The sequence below is a fragment of the Oryx dammah genome, unplaced genomic scaffold (assembly GCF_014754425.2).
Source record: "Oryx dammah isolate SB20612 unplaced genomic scaffold, SCBI_Odam_1.1 HiC_scaffold_27, whole genome shotgun sequence".
Classification (NCBI taxonomy): Eukaryota; Metazoa; Chordata; class Mammalia; order Artiodactyla; family Bovidae; genus Oryx; species Oryx dammah.
In genome coordinates this window covers 72,974,007-72,995,310 of record NW_024070211.1, presented here as the reverse complement: position 1 = coordinate 72,995,310, position 21,304 = coordinate 72,974,007, and the positions used below count along the sequence as shown (strand labels likewise).

At 41.5% G+C, this 21,304-nt stretch overlaps 1 protein-coding gene across 2 annotated transcripts in view; it reads right to left on the bottom strand.

The window, feature by feature from the left end:
• MGAT5 (alpha-1,6-mannosylglycoprotein 6-beta-N-acetylglucosaminyltransferase) overlaps positions 1–21,304 on the bottom strand; it is a 394,846-nt gene that overhangs the window by 120,159 nt on the left and 253,383 nt on the right. For both annotated transcript variants that reach the window (XM_040228417.1, XM_040228416.1), the window contains exons 10-11: positions 15,597–15,731; positions 8,176–8,309 (exon numbers count right to left, since the gene is read on the bottom strand). In XM_040228417.1, the coding sequence (XP_040084351.1) occupies positions 8,176–8,309; positions 15,597–15,731 (269 nt within the window). The remainder of the gene's footprint in view (positions 1–8,175; positions 8,310–15,596; positions 15,732–21,304) is intronic.

Genomic DNA, 21,304 nt, shown 5'->3' with positions numbered 1-21,304 from the left:
TTCACCTGAAGCTGTCACAACACTGTTAACTGGCTATACCCCAATACAAAACAAAAAGTTTTTTTAAAAAAAAGTAGAACCTTGAAGACTTCCCTGGCGGTCTAGCAGTTGAGACTCCACCCTTCCACTTACAGGAGGCATGGGTTTAGTTCCTGGTTTTGGAACTAAGATCCCACACACCAAGAAGCATGGCCAAAGAAAAAGTACAACCTTGAAAAAAACTTTTGATGTATTCAGTGGAAAATTAATGGGAAAAAAAGGAGACACAAAATTATAGTATGCATGTTACAATGATGTAAACATGTACCCCTGAAAAAAGATAATAATGCTTATACTAGGGTATGGGAACCTTCTTCCAAGGGGAGGCTTTCCCTGTTTTTGTGATAGGGTTATTATTATTACTATTATTTTATTTGATTGGGAATACGGAGGGAATCATACTTCAAGAGAAAAAATAAAGTCCTGCTATTGGGGCGATCTAAAGGAGACAAAGGTGGTGAGGAAATCACAGGGGTACCTTCAGAGAGCAGCAGGCTGTTGGTTGAGGCCAGGTTCCGGGGAAGGGCAGTGGTGGGGCAGAGAAGACAGAGGGTTCAAGAGCTATGCTATGGCCTCTGCATCCAACCCCCAGGGCAAGGGGAAGGCGCTGTGTCTGTGAGGAGGAACAGCCTGGTCCAAGCTGAGCTTTTCCGAGCTGGCTCTGGGGCAGGAAGAGGGTCTCAGTCCAGTTCAGAAGCCATGCTCAAAGCCATACGAGTGTATGGACAAGAGGGAAAAGCAGGAACAAGAGGTCTGCCCTGAGGGAGGAGGAACCACACTTCTCAGCTCAGCTTCCTGGGGAAAAAAAAAACCATCATTCAAAGATCTAATTAAATGCCCTTACTATTCTCTGACCATTTAGTTTGCCCCTATAGAAGCTGCATAGGAAGGTGTTGGGAATAGTCTATGCTCATAAAAATGCTCAAATGCAAACAGAATACACGAAGATAGTTCTCTGAAATTCTGAGATTTGGGGCAAAACAGTAAAGAAAAGCCAGCCTTTCCAACTTGTAGAAACTCTATCAACTTGGTGAGGAAATGAGCTAGAGGAGAAATATAAGCAGCCTCAAAGGGAGGTGCTCTCTGAATCTTCAACAGTATCTATCTGGCCAGGAGCATCCGTGTCACTTCCCTGCTCCTAAAGATGCTTCAGCAATGATGGATGTGTTTTACTCTCTCCTTATCCTCCTGCTGGGCCCTTTCTAACCAGCCTTTCCCACCCTCCCCCTGCACTCCATACCTGCCAAACACTAAGACAGATGGGGTTGATGACAATTGATGACAATGATTTTACAAGTACATTATTTCTGTGGTCTCCAAACTTCCTGTGCAACCATCCCATCAGGAGAAAACAATCTAAACATATCCACAGTGTATGTGCACTCTGTTGTTCAGCAGCTTAATTCGTGTCCAACTCTCTGTGACCCCATAGACTGCAGCATACTAGGCTTCCCTGTACTTCACCACCTCCCAGAGTTTGCTCAGACTCATGTTTATTGAGTTGGTGAGCCATTCAACCATCTCATTCTCTGTCACCCTCTTCTCTTCCTGCCCTCAATCTTTCCCAGCATCAATGTCTTTTCCAATGAGTTGGCTCTTCGCATCAGGTGGCCAAAGTATTGGGGCTTCAGCATCAGTCTTTCCAATGAATATTCAGGGTTGATTTACTTCAGTTATGTAAAGATTACTATCAGCCCATCTTTTAAGTGCTTTTAAGCCCTTTTAAGGGCTTCCCTGGTGGCTACTCAGATGGTAAAGCGTCTGCCCGCAATGCGGGAGACCTGGGTTGGGAAGATCCCCTGGAGAAGGAAATGGCAACCCACTTCAGTACCCTTGCTTGGAAAATTCCATGGACAGAGGAGCCTTGTAAGCTACAGTCCACAGGGTCGTAAAGAGTCGGGCACAACTCAGCGACGTCACTCCATCTTTTAAGTACTAGTAACTGTTTCACTTTTTTTTTTTAATTGACAAGACATAAGTAAATTTTTGACACTTTTATCTTCTATTCAAAGGAATGGTTCCCCGCACCCCACCCCCTCCACTTCAGGTTGTGAGAACAGCCACATATACCCAAAGGGCGGGGGATGGAAGGTTCTGTGGGAACAACTTGGTTAGATTGGATCTGGTCCCTTTGTCATGTGGGAAGGGAAGGACCCTTTCTGAGGGGTGGAGCCAAATTCTCTGTGGGCAGGCTCCGGAGGTAGGGTGGAGCAGGGAGTCACTGCTTTTTTCCTACAAGTTCTCCAACCTCGGGCACATCCTCAACAAGATCAAGGTCCCCAACTGCTTCATTTTCCTGTTTCCTCCATTCAAGACTGCCTGGGCCATAAGGATGCTTTCCATCAACCTGCTCACTGATGGATTTTGCCATCACTGATAATCCCCACCTTGCTCCACTGTCTTATTAAGAGTTGTAAGATGTTGATTTTCTAATTTTTCATTCCTTTTGCATGTATTAGTTGTGATTTCTCCATAATTAACAACGTTCTCTCATCAACTATCTGATTATCTTCAAATACAATTTGTCCTAGGAAAGCAGGATCAAAACTGGATTCTTTTTTTTTTTTTTAAAAAAACAGGAATGATGGAAATAGTTCATGGGACAAATTTTTAGGTTTAGTACTATAAAATGATCTGCTCCAAAGCATTTTTATAGGATTTAAGTTCTGTTTCTTTGATTCAGTTAAACTGAGGTTGACTGATGGTAATTATAATAGCTTGCTTAGGTGAGGTAAGGTGAAGTTGCTCAGTCGCGTCCGACTCTTTGCGACCCCGTGGACTGTAACCTACTAGGCTTCTCCATCCTTGGGATTCTCCAGGAAAGAATACTGGAGTGGATTGCAATTTCCTTCTCCGCAAAACTGGATTCTTTGCCTTTATTTTTCGGAGTAATGAAGTGGGTGTCCTAGCCACTTCTAAAGGTGATCAATTGATTTTGTGGGTTTTTCTTGCTTGGACTGTCATTCTGGACTCATGGATTATTTTCTGTTGGTTTGATTCCCTCCACTGCAGTCGTTATTTATTTTATTTTTTTTAATTTATTTGGCTGTGCCAGGTCTTAGCTGCAGCACGCAGGGTTTTTAGTTGCAGCATATGGGATCTAGTTCCCTGAACAGGGATTGAACCTAGGCCCCCTGGACTGGGAGCCTGGAGTCTTAGCTACTGGACCACAGGGAAGTCCTTGTTATTCTTTTTGATGCTCAAACGACCTCATCTTTGGCTCCTATGTCCTTCTGACTCCATCCCAGGGGTCTTTCTTAGTCTCCTTGCTTCCAGATTAAAGATGTCACATTTTTAATGTTTGCTGCCCTAGACCCATTTATCACCCATTTATCTTAGAAAGAGGTTTCTTCAGTGGGAAAGGTACTTAGGAAGTCTCAAACGAGTGTTAAGGATACTCATTACCACCTGATTGTCTTTACTTTTGATCCTCTTCAAAGTACAGAGTTAGGAAACATTTACTTTTTAAAGAGAAAATATAAGTTCACATGATATTTCCTATTCAAGCCAAATATTATACAGTCTTAACTTCTTTAAGCACTCCCTCTTCCTATACACTGCAAATTCTGGTTCCCACGGTATACCTGGAATAGTTTCAAATAGTAATAAATATTCCCCACTACAAATGTATGGTCCAAAGACTGTGTTTTAAAGTCAGTTGAAATAATTATTTTATCTGTGTGAGAGACTAGTACCAACCTAACATATCACTAGCTGTGTTTCATGTTTTTTTAATCTCTTCAATCTTTAGTGAATTCTTATTTCTCTTTAAATAAAACATTTATATGGTTCCAAAGTCAAAATAAAGTACATTAAGAGATATCTAGCACAGAGAACTCTATTCAATATTCTGTGATAAATCATAATAGGAAACACTACAAAAAAGAATATATAGATACGCGTTACTGAATCACTTTGCTGTACAGCAGAAATTAACACAACATTGCAAATCAACTATACTTCAGTTTAAAGAAAAAAAAAAAGACATCTATTTTCTATCCCTGTCCCTTCAAACACTCCTCCAGGGGTAATCATTTTTATTAGCTTGTTTTTTAATTTTCCACCGTTTCTTCTGAAAACACAAGCGCATTCACATACATCAGCATACACACATTTTCCTCCCACTGCATACCCTTCTTGCATAGAAAGGAGGGATTCCACACACTGCCCTGAACTTTGGTTTTTATCACTTAATATAGACGAGACATCTCCCTTCAGACAGTGTAATCTTCCCTCAGTCCTTCTGCACAGTTACACACGATTTCACTCTATCAATGGACTATATGATCCACTCAGTTCTCTAATAGGAACCTCTGGGTTATTTCCAGTCTTTCCTTAGTACAAACAGAGGCAGGATACACGGCCTTGTGGGCATGCCATGTATGATCTTCGCTCACTTGTCTTTGGGGTGGATTCCTAGATACGACCTGTTCGGGCAAAGCAAAGATGCCTAGAAGCTGTGCTAGACGGTGACAGATGCCCTGGCACGGGGCAGTGTCAGCCGGGCCGCATTCCCAGTGCTCTCCTGAAGTCTCACCTGAGGAAGAGCTGCGCGAGCAAACTTTCAGCTTCTTGCCAATTTGATATGTGGGACATAGGATCTGGGTGCAATTTTAAAATGTACTTCTCTTATTATGCGTGAGGTTAACATGTTTCATATATTTGGAGCAATATGTTTCTTTTTTTCTCTGGACTGCTTTTGACCATTTGCCTACAGGATTGTGGTACATTTTCGTCTCAATTCTTAGTAGCTCTTTATATATCAGTGATATTAACCCTCTGTAACAGAATATGCTATGGTGTTATTGTTTTTGGCATGCAGGTCTTTTTTTTAAGGCAGTCAAATGTATTGGCTTTGCCCCTGATTCTTGCTGAATTCTGAGTCATTTAGAAAACTATCTCCTTCCCAGGTTAACAAGAACTGATCTATTTTTTTCCATCTTTAGTTATATTTTAAGCAGTGAATGGATTTCAATTCAACCAACACTTTCAAATCCTCCATTCATAGAAAATAAAATAGGTTTCTCAGGACTCTGAATCCCAGCATTCTAAATGAGAACTTATTTTCTGGAAAACCCTCCTATGTTGATGCCCCAGATGTAGGGAAACACCATCCCATGGAGGGTATAAACATATCATGTCATTTAAGCAGTTCTGGCCATTTGGGCACAACACAGCTAAACATTGTATTTATGTGAACTAACAGACGAGCCACCCCATTCTGGCTCCTCAAAGTTGCACAGCCGTGTCTCCCCATGCTGCCAGCCACCTGTCACCCACCACCCCTATATTAGTTTGCCCCCTGAATTCTGCCCCAGGAACAGACTATGACAGCAGGATGACAGAGCTCCGGGAGCAGTAACAGTAATGCTTACGATGCATACAGAACACTTTCACACACCTCTCTGAGCTAAAATGAACACTGAAACATGAGCAGATTTCCCAACCTGCCACAGCCCTTAATTCTTCTTCCTTCTCACACTTCACACTCAAGGAGCAGTCCAGTGTATTTGTTGTTGTACTCAGTGAACCCAACCAAAGGTCACCTTTAGGTGGCTGTTCGTGAGGGGAACGGGTCAGCACATGGGGAAAAGGTAAGGAGAAGGGGGTGGTGGGTCTTAACAAGGGAAACAGATTAGCTTTCAGATAGTAATTCTAGGATGGAAAGCTCTGGATTAAAATTACTCTAAGAATTTAGGAAAACAGAAATCTGCACTCTAAGTGTACCAACGAACTGTTTAACTTGGAGGAATGGTCATTTCCAGAATAGGCATTCACCTCATCAAGGGGAATTATGTACAAAAAAGATCTTCACGACCCAGATAATCAAGATGGTGTGATCACTCACCTAGAGCCAGACATCCTGGAATGTGAAGTCAAGTGGGCCTTAGGAAGCATCACTATGAACAAAGCTAGTGGAGTTCATGGAATTCCAGTTGAGCTATTTCAAATCCTGAAAGATGATGCTGTGAAAGTGCTGCACTCAATATGCAAGCAAATTTGGAAAACTCAGCAGTGGCCACAGGACTGGAAAAGGTCAATGTTCATTCCAATCCCAAAGAAAGGCAATGCCAAAGACTGATCAAACTACCGCACAATTGCACTCATCTCACATGCTACTAAAGTAATGCTCAAAGTCGTCTAAGCCAGGCTTCAGCAATATGTGAACTGTGAACTTCCAGATGTTCAAGCTGGTTTTAGAAAAGGCAGAGGAACCAGAGATCAAATTGCCAACATCTGCTGGATCATCAAAAAAGCAAGAGAGTTCCAGAAAAACATCTATTTCTGTTTTCTTGACTATGCCAAGCCTTTGACTGTGTGGATCACAAGAAACTGTGGAAAATTCTGAAAGAGATGGGAACACCAGACCACCTGACCTGCCTCCTGAGAAACCTGTATGCAGGTCAGGAAGCAACAGTTAGAACTGGACATGGAACAACGGACTGGTTCCAAATAGGAAAAGGAGTACGTGAAGGCTGTATATGGTCACCCTTGCTTATTTAACTTATATGCAGAGTACATCATGAGAAACGCTGGGCTGGAGGAAGCACAAGCTGGAATCAAGATTGCCCGGAGAAATATCAATAACCTCAGATATGCAGATGACACCACCCTTATGGGAGAAAGTGAAGAGGAACTAAAGAGCTTCTTGATGAAAGTGAAAGTGGAGAGTGAAAAAGTTGGCTTAAAGCTCAACATTCAGAAAACTAAGATCATGGCATCCAGTCCCATCACTTCATGGAAAATAGATGGGGAAATAGTGGCTGACTATATTTTGGGGGGCCCCCAAATCACTGCAGATGGTGATTGCAGCCATGAAATTAAAAGACGCTTACTCCTTGGAAGGAAAGTTATGACCAACCTAGATAGCATATTCAAAAGCAGAGACATTACTTTGCCAACAAAGGTCCATCTAGTCAAGGCTATGGTTTTTCCAGTAGTCATGTATGGATGTGAGAGTTGGACTATAAAGAAAGCTGAGCACCGAAGAATTGATGCTTTTGAACTGTGGTGTTGGAGAAGACCCTTGAGAGTCCCTTGGACTGCAAGGAGATCCAACCAGTCCATTCTAAAGGAGATCAGTCCTGGGTGTTCATTGGAAGGACTGATGTTGAAGCTGAAACTCCAATACTTTGGCCACCTGATGCAAAGAGCTGACTCATTTGAAAAGACCCTGAAGCTGGGAAAGACTGAGGGCAGGAGGAGAAGGGGACGACAGAGGATGAGATGGTTGGATGGCATCACCGACTCAATGGACATGGCTTTGAGTGGTGATGGACAGGGCGGCCTGGTGTGCTGCAGGTCATGGGGTTGCAAAGAATCGGACACGACTGAGTGACTGAACTGAAACTGAAACAATAAATTTATCTCTGGCATGAATACTCTCAGACTTGGCATTTGGCTTCACAGTCCTCAACTAATTGTAAATGAAATAAAACTGCAGGCAGGTAGACTGATGGCAGCAGTGAGAAATGGTCAGTGTGGGAAAGAAACACACACAAAAGAATGCTGAGAGGCTATAGCTGGGGCCAGTGTGTTCATCATCTTTTAGTCTGTCCATTACATCACTTTGCAAAATAATCACTGCTATTGGCAACAAGACACCACATGAGAAAGAGATTTCATCCTGAGCCCAGGGTTTAAGAAGTCAGTAAGGTATGAAACAGATTTTTAAATCATTCCATCTTGAAAAGGCTGGCTTTTTGTTAATAAAGTTTGATGCCTAAAATAATGAAGGTTCAATTACAGTATTTGGAAAAATGTATAGACACGGAAGATCTCATTCTTCCTGAATCATCAAGTGGACCCTAAGCAGGGTCTGCATGGCAGGAAGCATGTTTAGTGTCTGCCAATCAAAGACCACCAAAAGTCTTTCCCAAGTGGTTTCCAGTGATACTTTAATATTGAACATTTTTCTCCAGAACATTTTCAAGGCTTTTCACAAAATGTTCACAGAGCCTTTCAATTCTAGTTTAAAAAAATCCAGTTATTCTCAAGTAAAAGGTTCCACAGCACACATTTTTCTACACCTAAAGACCCCAGGAATCACAGATGCAGACACATGGTAGCCTCATTTCTTCTCCCATTTGTCTCTGACGGGAGTCTGGAAAGCAGAGCTGAGACATGACTACTCACGGAACATGGTGTAAAACTGCTGTGGGTTCAGATTCCACTTGCCCCAGGGTGTCTTGTGGCCTTTCAACTGGGCATAGTTGGCATGGTTGAACTCTGGCTCTGTGCCAAACGAGTCCAGAATTCGGAGCATGCACCTGAAAGATAAACGATGCCATGAGTAAAATAACAACCTTGACCCCAAAGTCAAAAGACCAAAAGCTCTACTCTCTCTCTCAGGAACTACCAAGTGAAGTGAAGTCGCTCAGTCGTGCCCGACCCTCAGCGACCCCATGGACTGCAGCCCTCCAGGCTCCTCCGTCCATGGGATTTTCCAGGCAAGAGTACTGGAGTGGGGTGCCATTGCCTTCTCCGAGGAACTACCAAAGACGGACAAATTCTTTAAGTAAGAAATGCCACTGGGCAGCAATCGAGAGGTCTTACACTAGCCTGTCTACTAAACATCCCCAGGTGTGACTTTTGAGCCAGAGCCGATGTCCATACAATCTGCTTTGGACAAGTTGACTAATCACAGAAGATGCTCAAATACCAGTGAAATAAAAAGTTCCCTAAAGCTAGAACTGTAGAAGGCCATGGTCACTGCTGCGCCCCCAGCCAGGGCCAAGCATACAGTGTTGGCTATTGATGAACAACTGTGGAAAAAGAAAAGAATTAACATTTTTAGAGGTTGCTATGGTATGAATGCTAATCTCCATCCCCCACCACCAGTCCCCCAACCCCCGGCAATTCGGCAATTCATATACTGAAATCCTAAGGAGATGGTATTAGCAGGTGGGGCTTTGGGGAAGTGATAAGCTCATGCGGGTGGAGCCCTCATAAATAGGATTAGTGCCCTTATATAAGTGATTCCACAGAACTCCAGAGGCCCTTCCACAGTATGAAGACACAATATGAAGTCTGCCACCTCTCCTGACCATGCTGACATCCTGATCTCAGACTTTCACTCTCCCCAGTATGTAAACAATACACATTTACTATTTATAAGTCACTCAGGATTTGGTTCAGCAGCCCAGGCACACTGAGACAGAGGTCTTATTCTGCTCAGAGCACAAAGCTTGCTCTTCTTCAACAATTATTCAAGATTTTCATCAACTGACTAGAGTACAAGATTTTTGGTAAAGCTTAGAGTCTCACTCAGTAGGCAGTCGTGATTTGTATGTATTTGATAGTAGCACGACATTATTGTTCTCTCCCAGAGCTCAAAATGAATCGAAACTGAAGATGTTTCACTTGGTTATTCCATCAAAGCCTTAGAACAGCACCAACCAAACCCAGCGTATTGCCTGTTTTTGTGTGGTCTTCTAGGTAAGAATGGTCTTTACATTTTTATTTTTTTATTTTATTTTTTTTGCTAAGAATGGTCTTTACATTTTTAAATGGTTAAAAAAGGGAGAATATTTTGTGGTGTGAAAATTACATGAAATTCAACTTTCAGTGTTCAAAAATAAAGTTTTATTTGAGCTAGCCAAGCCTAGTTGTTTCTGTATGTCTATGGTTGATTACCTAGAGTAAGAGTAGAGTTTGGTAGCTACAATGGAGACCACATGGCCAAGCAAAGACTAAAATATTTATTACCTGACTCTTTACAGATAAGCCTTCTGATCATTGCTTTGGAGTACATAAAGAATGATCAATCAGAAGAAAGAAATCAATACTAAAACAGAATTTATTGATTTTGGTTACATTTATATCATCACTGATTTTCAAGACACCGATGTAAATTTAACTCATGACTGGCCAATGAAACAGCACTATTTTCTGTATCCATTATTATTTCAGCACTATTATTATGTATTAATAATAATTCTGAATGGCTCTTGCTGGACCAATAAGCATAACAGTAAAGAGGGATCAGAGCCCACATTTTAGAATCAGATGATGACAATAACTTTTTGATTTGATTCAGTTTCTGTCTTCCTTCCCCCACTAGTAAGAAGTCCATCTTTCAGTCAGTTTGACGTCAATGCATGATGCAGAAAAAGAGAATGCAAACACCAGACTGAATTTTCCGGGAAGAGCAATATTAAGTTGTCATTTTAGTGTGATGATTCCCACATCAGCATTATCTGTCTAGACAAGGAAGAAAAGAAAGAGGGAAGGAAAGGTGGAAGGTGGGTGGGCCATGACCACAAAGTAAAATACAAGCTAACCACAGAAACAGTGTTCTTCTTTCAGATCCCCATATGGTTCTCAAGGAACAGGGGATCAAGCTAATGGCAGAATTTATATGTACGTGTAACTGGACCACTCTGCTGTACACGTGAAACTAACGCCACATTGTGAATCAACTACACTTCAGTAAAAAGAAAGAAAAGAAAAGAGCTGGGGTGATGGCAGCTCTGTAGAAGGTCGCTACAGGAAGGGGAAGGACACACACTGACTTGTGGGACTGGGGAAGGTTCAGCTCCCAAGAGAGGATCAGAGCTGGGGGTCAAAGGTGACAGTGCTCTGGGCAGGCGCGGCAGGGAGAAACCAGCCACCCTCCTCACAGAAACCTTTGCCTTGAAGGCTTTGGCTGTCTACACTTGTTTGGAATGGATTCTAACACTCTCTAGCTTGTGATTCTATTTTTAACTTAGAGTTTTGCTGGTGTTATTTTATATTTGGATAATTAAAACAAACCCTGATGAGTAAAGACGCCTGGCAGGAGCCTCACACTTGAAATCCTGGACTTTTAGATGCGGTCTAAATGTATGCTACGTGATGCTGGCTTCTACTCAATGGAAGACTACAGAATGATTGATGATGGGATGTCTCCACTTGTCTCTAAACTTGTAGCTCTACATACTCAAAGCTTTGATCTGGGAATTGTCCTTTTTCTTTTCTTTTTGAGCTTATCTTGGTTTGTTTTACAAACCAGAGGCAAGAGACTGATCACTGTCTATGACAGGGGAGGCTGAACATTATAGTTTTCCCTCTTCAATCACTTTCTACATCTGTGTGTTTTGGAACTGGGTTTGTGTGGTTAATATTTATGCTGTTCCTCTAATGCCTTTTCTGTGTCTGGAGCATCAGGAACAGACTGATGACTTTAAAAGATATTTGCCTCGCTGCCCGAGGCAGCTGGCTTCCTAACAGGGATGGCTGCAGCAATGCCAAATGATTCCTGGAACATTCTCTCTGCGCTAAGCCCCGCTATTACAAGATTGGATACTCACAACCTCCTTGCCAGGACCTACTTTCTAATTTGGAGTTTGATGCGAAACAGTGTATCTTGGACTATTTGCATCTCACTTTCCTGTGTGTTCTCAATGCCCAGCAAAGGCCTCACATGAAGCAAAACAGATAAGAGTTTCGCAGTACCTAGCAGGACGCTAGTCGCATGTAGATATTCAATACACGTTTAATTGAATGCCCTCAGTGCAATTTAGTTACTCAGTTGTGTCCGACTCTTTGCGACCCCACGAACTGCAGCACACCCTGGGTCCCTACATAAATTGGACAGAATTTATATTTTTTCGAGATCAACAAGACTCATAAGTTTGTGCCTAAACAAAACATCAAATGATAAACTTTACATTTAACAGAATTCCTATCATCTTCCATTACCCATGATGAATACAGGGAGCACCACTAATTTCTAATCTTTAAAAGGAAAAGAAATAGGCAAAAAAACTTTCTAGAGAAACTGCTTGGCCTTTGGATGAGAATCTCAGATATATCACACCTCAAAGACACCAATGCTAAAGTCCTAACAGACCTCCTGCCAGCTAATATCACTGACACAGATGATTTATTAAAGAATGGAGGTATTAACATTACACTCTCCCATAAAATCCCCTCTGAGATAGAGCCTTTTCATCCAACAAGAATCAAATACCCATCAGCAGTGACCATTTTAATAATAAAATCATCCTTTTTAATTGACCTAAATGCTACCACCGAGAATATATTTCTATCCAGACAGCCTTTTTTAATGATGAGAATATGTGAGTCCAGGGACTCTCAAAATGCCCAGTTCCTTTGGCCTGTTTATCAGATGCCTGCCACCCACAAAAGCCAGAGAAAAACAGCTCTGTCTTTCTTGTTTTTAATGCTGTTGCTAAAAAGAAAAAAAACCTTATTCACTGATAAGGCCTATTAACCAAGGATAAAGATGGCTACTCCCATCTAACAGAGAACATTTATTGTGGTCTGAATATTTGAAAAGAAAACAACAAACTGCCATCCTGGACCACCCCAGATTTATATATATATATATATATATATATATATATATTTTTTTTTTTTAAGAAACTACAGGCACACCTCATTTTATGGTGCTTCACTTTTTGCATTTTGCAGATACTCATTCTTTTTTCAATTTTTAAATACAAATTAAAGGTTTGTGGCAACCCTGCACTGTCAGATGTTGGTTAGCAATTTTTAGGAATAATCTATTTAAAAGAGTTTCCTTTCCCTTTCCAGTTTTACTGAAAAATAACTGACACACAGCACAGAATGTTTCAAGTATATAGCATGATGATTTGACTTATATACAATGTGTAATGAATACCATAAGCTTAGTAAACAACCATCATTGTAGAGATACAAAATAAAGTTTCTTTTCCTTGTGATAAGAACTCTTGGGGCTTGATCTCTTAACAGCGTTGGTAAGTAACACAGCAGTGTTAATAATATTTATCACATTGTATATTACATCCCTTACTTATCTCACAACTGCAAGTTTATCCCTTTTGACTACTATCCTCCAACTCCTCCTCCCCCACTCCCCACTTGTTATAACCACAAACCTGACCTCTTTTTCCATGAGTTTGCCTTCATCTTTGTTTTTGAAGTATAACTGACCTATAACACTATGCCAGTTTCTGGTGTGCAATTTAGTGATTCCATATTTCTGTACATTACAAAATCATCAGGGTAAGTCTCATTACCATCTGTTACCATATCACTGACTATATTCTCACACTGTGCATTTCATAACTGAAAGTATTTTTAAAATTAAATATGCACTTTTTTTTTTTTTTACTCATAATGATGTTGCACACTTACAGTATAGGGTAAACATAACTTTTATATGCACTGGGAAACCCACCCCCCTCCCCAAAAAAACCAAACAAAACAAAACAAACTGTGGGACTCAATTTATTGTGGCATTCACCTTACGGCAGCTGGATTTGATGTGGATTCAAGTCGCCCTTCTTCCCGGAATGCTGGCAGCTATCACCTTGCTATGGGTGGGACTGGAGATGGAGGGGCTAGAGCTGAAGTTGAGGGTGAGGCGGGGCTTCCTCTGGGCTAGGCGGCCGTCACCTTCCTATCAGAGGTGATCTGATCCTAAGGTTCTGGAGCAGAAGTCCTGAGATTTCGGGTCAAGCTGGCTCTGTTCCTATCTACTTGGCTGCATGGGGCAGCACACAGTATCTTTGCTGCATCATTCGATATCTTCCATTTTGGTACGTGGACTCTCTAGTCGCGTCTCATGGGCTCAGTAGTTGTAGCATGCAGGTTTAGTTACTCTGCAGCCTACGGGATCTTAGTTCCCTGACCAGGGATTGAATCCATGTCCACTGCATTGCAAGATGGATTCTTTAGCACTAGACCACCAGGGAAGTCTCATCTGTTCCCTGTTAAGTGTGTGCTTTCCCCTGTCCCAGCACTGGACCCTCACCCCCACCCCAGAGTGCGCAGTGCTGAAGCAAGGGCAGAGGGTGCAGGCTCTCAGCCTGTCAGCCAACCACAGAGAGCCGAGCTGTCTCTGACATGCTCTCTGGGTGGGCACTGTTTCCCTTCCTCTACTGAGATGTAGGCTTGGGTCCAAGTACCTTCTGCTGTTCACAGACAGCCTTTTGCCGCCCCCAGTCTCCTCTGTTTCTGCCTATTTGTGGCGTTGCTGACAGGTGGAGCCTGTGTGCCCAGGTATTTAGGGTGAGCTGCCATCAGAGATCTGGGCTGCTTCTGATGCGCTGCTTGAGGAAGCGTCAACAACAGCCACTGCCGCCCACTCAGGTTCCATCCTGGGACCAGGTCGCCTCCGTGTCCCACTGTTTTCCCTCTCTCATCGTGGCCCCCCTGGATCCAGGGCCCCCGTGACATGGAGTAAGAGGGGCTGGAGCATTTAGTCAGCCAGGGCTGGCACACACTGAGGCAGCTGCAGGAAGCCTCTGTTCATCCTCTCTGCCCTGCCTCATGGGCAAGCCCGGGCACACGTGCTCCTCACAAGCATGGTCTAAGCTTCCCACAGATCTCCTGTTAGTGCTGGTGGCCCACCAACTTAACAAGGGGTTTCATCTCTCTCTCGGGTAGGATCCCATGACTCAGGGCCCCAGTCTGGCTCTTACCACTTTCCGGAAAAGGGCAGTGTCCCTTTTCTGGAGCCCCCTCCCAGGGATCCCTGCCTGATCGCTTTTCCTTCCTTCCTCCCCGATTACCTGTGGGTCTTTCTTAGTCTTGGTCATACGGGACTTTTTCTGCAAGCTTCCAGTTAGTTTTTAATGAGAATTGTTCCATGTTTAGATATATTCTGGATGTGTATGTAGCAGGAGACAAGTTCCACATTCTCCTACTCTACCATCCTGATCAATCCTCCTATTATTCCTCATTAATAAGAATTATTCAAGTCAAACTGGATACTTTATTTTGCCTGCTGAACACTGAGACTTACAGCTATTCTCATGCAAGTGTTAAAAGTAGTGTCGGGGGGATATATGTATACCTATGGCTAATTCACATTATTGTATGGCAGAAACCAACATAATGTTGTAAAGCAATTATCCTCCAATTTTAAAAAAGTAGTATCAGAGACACAGTAGCATCAAACTAAGCCTCTCTTAGAAAGAGTGTAAGGAAATTGAAAAATTAATAAACTTCATTATAGAATTCAATGCTTGTGTACCATGTAAAACTATTTCAAATACTAAGTCATGGTCTCAAACCCACATATAGGGAAATAGTGAGATCTTCTACTAAATAATAAAACTGTGCACAGAGTAACACTGAACTCTAGTCATACTAAGCATACGGCTTATCTTTAAAAATATAAGACCCTAGCATTTAGACAAGATACACCCAGCTTTTTATTCCAAGAATGATAACAATACTGATGGAGGAAAGGGACAGAGAAATGAGTCATCATCTCAAATCTAAAGAACACAAGAAATGACACTGTTTATATTTTATCAAAATTGTTATTTGATTAAACGGAAGAGATTAGTGTATGCAGACAGAGACACAAGCTAAGTGTTAGGGGAGGAAAAAAGAAGGCTGGACATTTGGATTCTAGTCTTAAATCAGTGAAACTAATGAAGAATGTTGAAAGTCAAAAGACACCGTGGAGAATCGGAACTTCAATTAGGAATGAGAAACACTCTACACAGCTCAAAAGATAATATTCGATAAGCTTTTTCTACTGGCAACCATGTAACTCTTGTTAACAAAATAAAAAGCTCTAAAAATTTAAGAACCAAACAAGTAAGAGCACTTACTGGTAATGAACCCAGGATGGTCCAAGGGTTTTCTTGAATTGAGCGAGTCCTACAATATCAATATAAATGAGCTCAACGATTCGATCTCCTACAGTTGGGCAGCCAGATCGGTTTCCAACAACCTTCTTCATTATTCTAGAGAAAGAACAGAAAGAAGAAAAAAAGAAAAACAATTTACTACAAGCACTATACTTAGCAACTTTACTAGGCAAAGAAACATCCCAAGAATGTTTATCAGGGAGAATGACATGGCTGTTCCAGTCAGCTGCCTATCCAAATTCTGCCCAGTCATCAAGTCTACCCAAAGCCTCAATTCTGAGTCTTGCAAAAGCAAATGGTGGTATACAAATACAGCCTTAGAAACCAAAGAAGAGCTGGGTCTCAGTCTATCTCTATTTAATTTGCTGGTCAAGAAGATTATGGAGGTCTTTAAGCATGGGTGAAAGGGCCAGAAGTGTTATTTAAACAGATAATTGTGGAAGCAACATGGAGCAATGGTTCCCAAATATGCCTGCACATTAGAATCACTTGGTGATATTGGTGGATTTTCCTAAGCCCAGGCCATATGTATTCCAGACAACATAAATCATACTCTCCAAACTAGCAGCCATGAGATCTTAGGAAGTTAACTTCTCTGAATCTTTCTTCATCAAAAACAAAAAGGATTAGATACGGAGAAGATGGTAAGACAGAAACCTCTCAGGAATTTTTTTTTTGTTTTTTTTCGGGAATTCTTTAGGTAGTTGAAATAGGTATTGAAAGGAAAGTACATATACTGGATACTCAGTACCTATCAGTTTCTCCCAGAGTCTGTTCTTATTATACAGCCCTTACTGACCTCCTTCCATTTCAATACAAGCCTCTACAGTACAAACTTCTTTCTATGCTGTACTGTACAGAAAATAGTTTGGCCAAGAAAATGCACTATCATAGCAAACACCTTCTTTCAACAAAATAAGAGATGATTCTACACATGAACATCAACAGATGTTCAATATCTATACCATACTGATTATATTCTTTGCAGCCAAAGATGGAGAAGCTCTATACAGTCAGCAAAAATAAGACCAGGAGCTGACTGTGGCTCAGATCATGAACTCCTTGTTGCCAAATTCAAACTTAAATTGAAGAAAGTAGGGAAAACCACTAGACCATTCAGGTATGACCTCAATCAAATCCTTTACAAGTATACAGTGGACATGACAAATAGATTCAAAGGATTAGATCTGATAGACAGAGTGCCTGAAAAACTATGGATGGAGGTTTGTAACATTGTATAGGAGGCAGTGATCAAAACCATCCCCAAGAAAAAGAAATGCAAAAAGGCAAAGTGGTTGTCTGAGGAGGCCTTACAAATAGCTGAGAAGAAGAGAAGTGAAAGGCAAAGGAGAAAAGGAAAGATATACCCATCTGAATGCAGAGTTCCAAAGAATAGCAAGGAGAGATAAGAATGTTTTCCTAAGTGAACAATGCAAAGAAATACAGGAAAACAATAAAATGGGAAAGACTAGAGATCTCTTCAAGAAAATTAGAGATTCCAAGGGAACATTTTATGCAAAGATGGACACAATAAAGGACAGAAATGGTATGGACTTAACAGAAGCAGAAGATATTAAGAAGAGGTGGCAAGAATACATAGAAGAATTATACAAAAAGATCTTCATGACCCAGATAACCATAATGGTGTGGTCAGTCACCTAGAGCCAGACATCCTGGAGTGAGAAGTCAAGTGGGCCTTAGAAAGCATTGCTATGAACAAAGCTAGTGGAGGTGATGGAATTCCAGATGAGCTATTTCAAATCCTGAAAGATGATGCTGTGAAAGTGCTGCACTCAATATGCAGCAAATTTGGAAAATTCAGTAGTGGCACAGGACTTGAAAAGGTCAGTTTTTATTCCAATTCCAAAGAAGTGTAATGCCAAAGAATGTTTAAAGTACTGCAAACTGCACTCATTTCACATGCTAGCAAAGTAATGCTGAAAATTGTCCAAGCTGGGCTTCAACAGTATGTGAGCCGAGAACTTCCAGATGTACAAGCTGGATTTAGAAAAGGCAGAGGAATCAGAGATCAAATTGTGAACATCTGTTGGATCATAGATAAAGCAAGAGAATTCCAGAAAAACATCTATTTCTGCTTCACTGACTATGTTAAAGCCTTTGTGGATCACAACAAACTGTGGAAAATTCTTCAAGAGATGGGAATATCAGACTACCTTACCCACCTCCTGAGAAATCTTTATCCAGGTCAGGAAACAACAGTTAGAACTGGACATGGAACAATGGACTGGTTCCAAATTGAGAAAGGAGCACGTCAAAGGTGCATATTGTCACCCTGCTTGTATAACATATATGCAGAATACATCACGCGAAATTCTGGGCTGGATGAAGCACAAGCTGGAATCAAGATTGCTGGGAGAAATATCAATAACCTCCGATACGCAGATGACACCGCCCTATGGCAGAAAGTGAAGAAGAACTAAAGACCATCTTGATGAAAGTGAAAGAGGAGAGTGAAAAAGTTGGTTTAAAACTCAACATTCAGAAAACTAAGATCATGGTGCTCCGTCCCATCACTTCATGATAAACAGACAGGGAAACAATGGAAACAGTGACAGACTTTATTTTCTTGGGCTCCAAATTCACTGCAGATAGTGACTGCAGCCATGAAATTAAAGGCCACTTCCTCCTTGGAAGAAAAGCTATGACCAACCTAGACAGCATATTAAATAGCAGAGACATTACTTTACCAACAAAGGTCCGTCTGGTCAAAGCTATGGTTTTTCCAGCAGTTATGTATGGATGTTGAGAGTTGGACCATAAAGAAGGCTGAGTGCCAAAGAATTGATGCTTTTGAACTGTGGTGCTGGAGAAGACTCTTGTGAGTCCCTTGGACTGCAAGGAGATCCAACAAGTCAATCCTAAAGGAAATCAATCTTGAATGTTTATCAGAAGGACTGATGCTGAAGCTGAAACTCCAATACTCTGGCTACCTGATGCAAAGAGCCAACTCACTGGAAAAGACCCTGATGCAGGGAAAGACTGAAAGCAGGAGGAGAATGAGACGACAGATGACGAGATAGTTGGATGGCATCATTGACTCAATGGACATGAGTTTGAGCAAGCTCCAGGAGATGGTGAAGGACAAGGAAGCCTGGCGTGCTCCAGTTCACATGGTCACAGAGTCAGACATGACTGAGCTACTGAACAACAACAAAATACTGCTCTGTGCTGTTTGCTAATTTTTTCTCTTATGTCTAATTTTTCCTTCTGACTAGACTGTATTTAAGAACTGGCACTATGGTTTATACTTTTTCATTATCCTTCCATCCATCCACTAACATAAACCTAATCATTTATTTAAACCCCTGCTCACACTCAGAGCCAACATACTTGATTGTAGGTGAGCTTCACATGGTAAAGCATATAACTGCTAACCATACTGCCATCTGCCCAGAAATTGGCCATTTATCTATTTATCCCTGCTCACATCCCTTAACAGTCCTTAACCAAACTATGGACACCCTTACTCCAAAGGACAAGAGTCATCAATAGGCCTCTGCCTACAGCTCCTCAATGACACTGCTCTAAGCACCCTTTTCTCTGCTGGGTTTCTGAAAGAACCAATTTCTTACCAAGAATTTGAAAAAATTTTCTGTAAAGGGCCAGGTAGTAAATACTTTCATCTTCACAGGCTACATATTCTCTGTCACAGCTATTTAACTCTGCTCTTGTAGAAGGAAAGCAGTCATAGATAATATACAAACAGTGGGTGTGGCCGTGGGCCCATGAAACTTGATTAATAAAAGAGGATCCCTGTGCTATACCTGAGAGCATCAACAGAGAGTTATGCCTGAGCCTTACCCCCAAAAGCTGTCATTTAATTAGTCTGGAATATGGTCTGGGCTGGGGGAGTCTAAAAAGATCTCTAGGTGATTCTAACGTGTAGGCATGTGTGGGAACCACTGCTCCAAAATTAATAAACACATCTGGCTTTGACACCAGGGCTTCAAGACCTCCATGATCTTCTAGACCAGCAAATCAAGTCTCTGCCTAGTAGATCCCTAATATGGCTTTTTGGGCCTCCCTAGGAAGTACCTATCCCCAGAGTACCCATAGTGCTCCATTTCTTCACCACCCTCTCTCCAATCTCTTCACTTATTTGTTCAGTGAACAGTTATGAGTACCTGCTGTTGTAGGTGCTCAATACACAGTGGTGAGCAATATTCACACTTTCTCCACTCCCTATACTTATCATCCTCACCTCAAGTAGTACTAATCACAGTGCAATTAGTGTCACTATTGTATAATGCATCAGTTGTAATTATCTAAAGGTTTGCATCTCCTTGACCATAGGCTGATCATCTCTATGTCCCATATCAAGAACCAGCCCAAAGGAGGAGGTGAAGGAATGACCGTACAATGTATGAATACACCCACTTCAGAGGTTGTGTCCCCAATGTGTTTTTTTTTTAAGGAAGCAGGGCAAAGGCAATGGCAGGCAGCTATTAAAGAGTGGTGAAGGGCTCAGAAAGACCTTGGGTTTCTCGAGCTTTGAAAGGAGCATTGTGGTTCCATGGTCAAGAGCACAGGCTTTGAGGTCAGAGAGACAGAGGGCTCAAATCCTGGCTCTCCCACATATCCTCAATAGGACCTTGAAGAACCCATTTTTGGTTTGAACCCCAGTTTTCTCATCTTTAAAATGTAGAAAGCCAACAGTACCTACTTGTAGGCTTGCACTAAGGACTAAATAAAATATATGAAGCGCTTAATATCTGGTGCACAGGAAGTGTTCAACAAATGTTAGTTCTAAATGGGCACTATCAATATTATGGCTGTCATAATTGGTGACATATGATATTTTCACCATCAATATCATAACTGTTGATATTACTGCTATAACTAAAGCCTGGATCATGGTTTTAGCACATGGAAACCATTTAACAAATGAGAGCTGACACTGTTTTATTGATAATACTGCTTTTTCATCTCAATACTGCCTCTAATCCTGTGTGGACCTTGGACCTAACACAGTGACCTCGCTGGACAATAAAGTAGGAGCAAGGTGGGTCATGTGCTGTCTTACGTCTTCCATCTCTAGAATGTCCCTTCAAGTGTTTTCTTTTGGAACAGTTGACATATTGCTTCATGCTAACTTGGCTGTTGGGTAGAGAGTCTCAATGGGCAGTTATCCAAAAAGGAGGAAAGGAGAGCTAAGCACTTCTGCTTGGTCAGCCGTGTCAGTCTAAAAGTGATTAACGGCGGATTCAAGCTAGAAGCACATTTCAATGAAACCAAAAAACCTAGGTAGAATTAACAGACTCAGAGTTGCAAGTGGGCTAATTGAAATAGGATTGGATCAGTGCTTTCGAGAAATTCATCTTCTCCAAATTAAATTACAAACAGGAACCTGCCCTGTTTGAAGATTTAGAAAGTGTGATGTTGAGGAGGGAAGGGTATACATTTCAGCAAGAGACAGGGAATTAGGAAAGTTAATAATGTTTTGTGCTGCAGATGTTGGAAGCACCTGTAACAGCAGAGAATAAGCTCCTTAGTTTGAATTTTCTGGCATTCATTTATCAAGCCTCTGGAGCTTGAAGCTACAATGAAAACATATTAGCCTTTTCACAGTGTATGTATTTAGCTCCTGAAAATAATCTTCTTATCTCCTGTTTAGTGAATTATCACTTTCATTTTTCTCCACAAGAAAT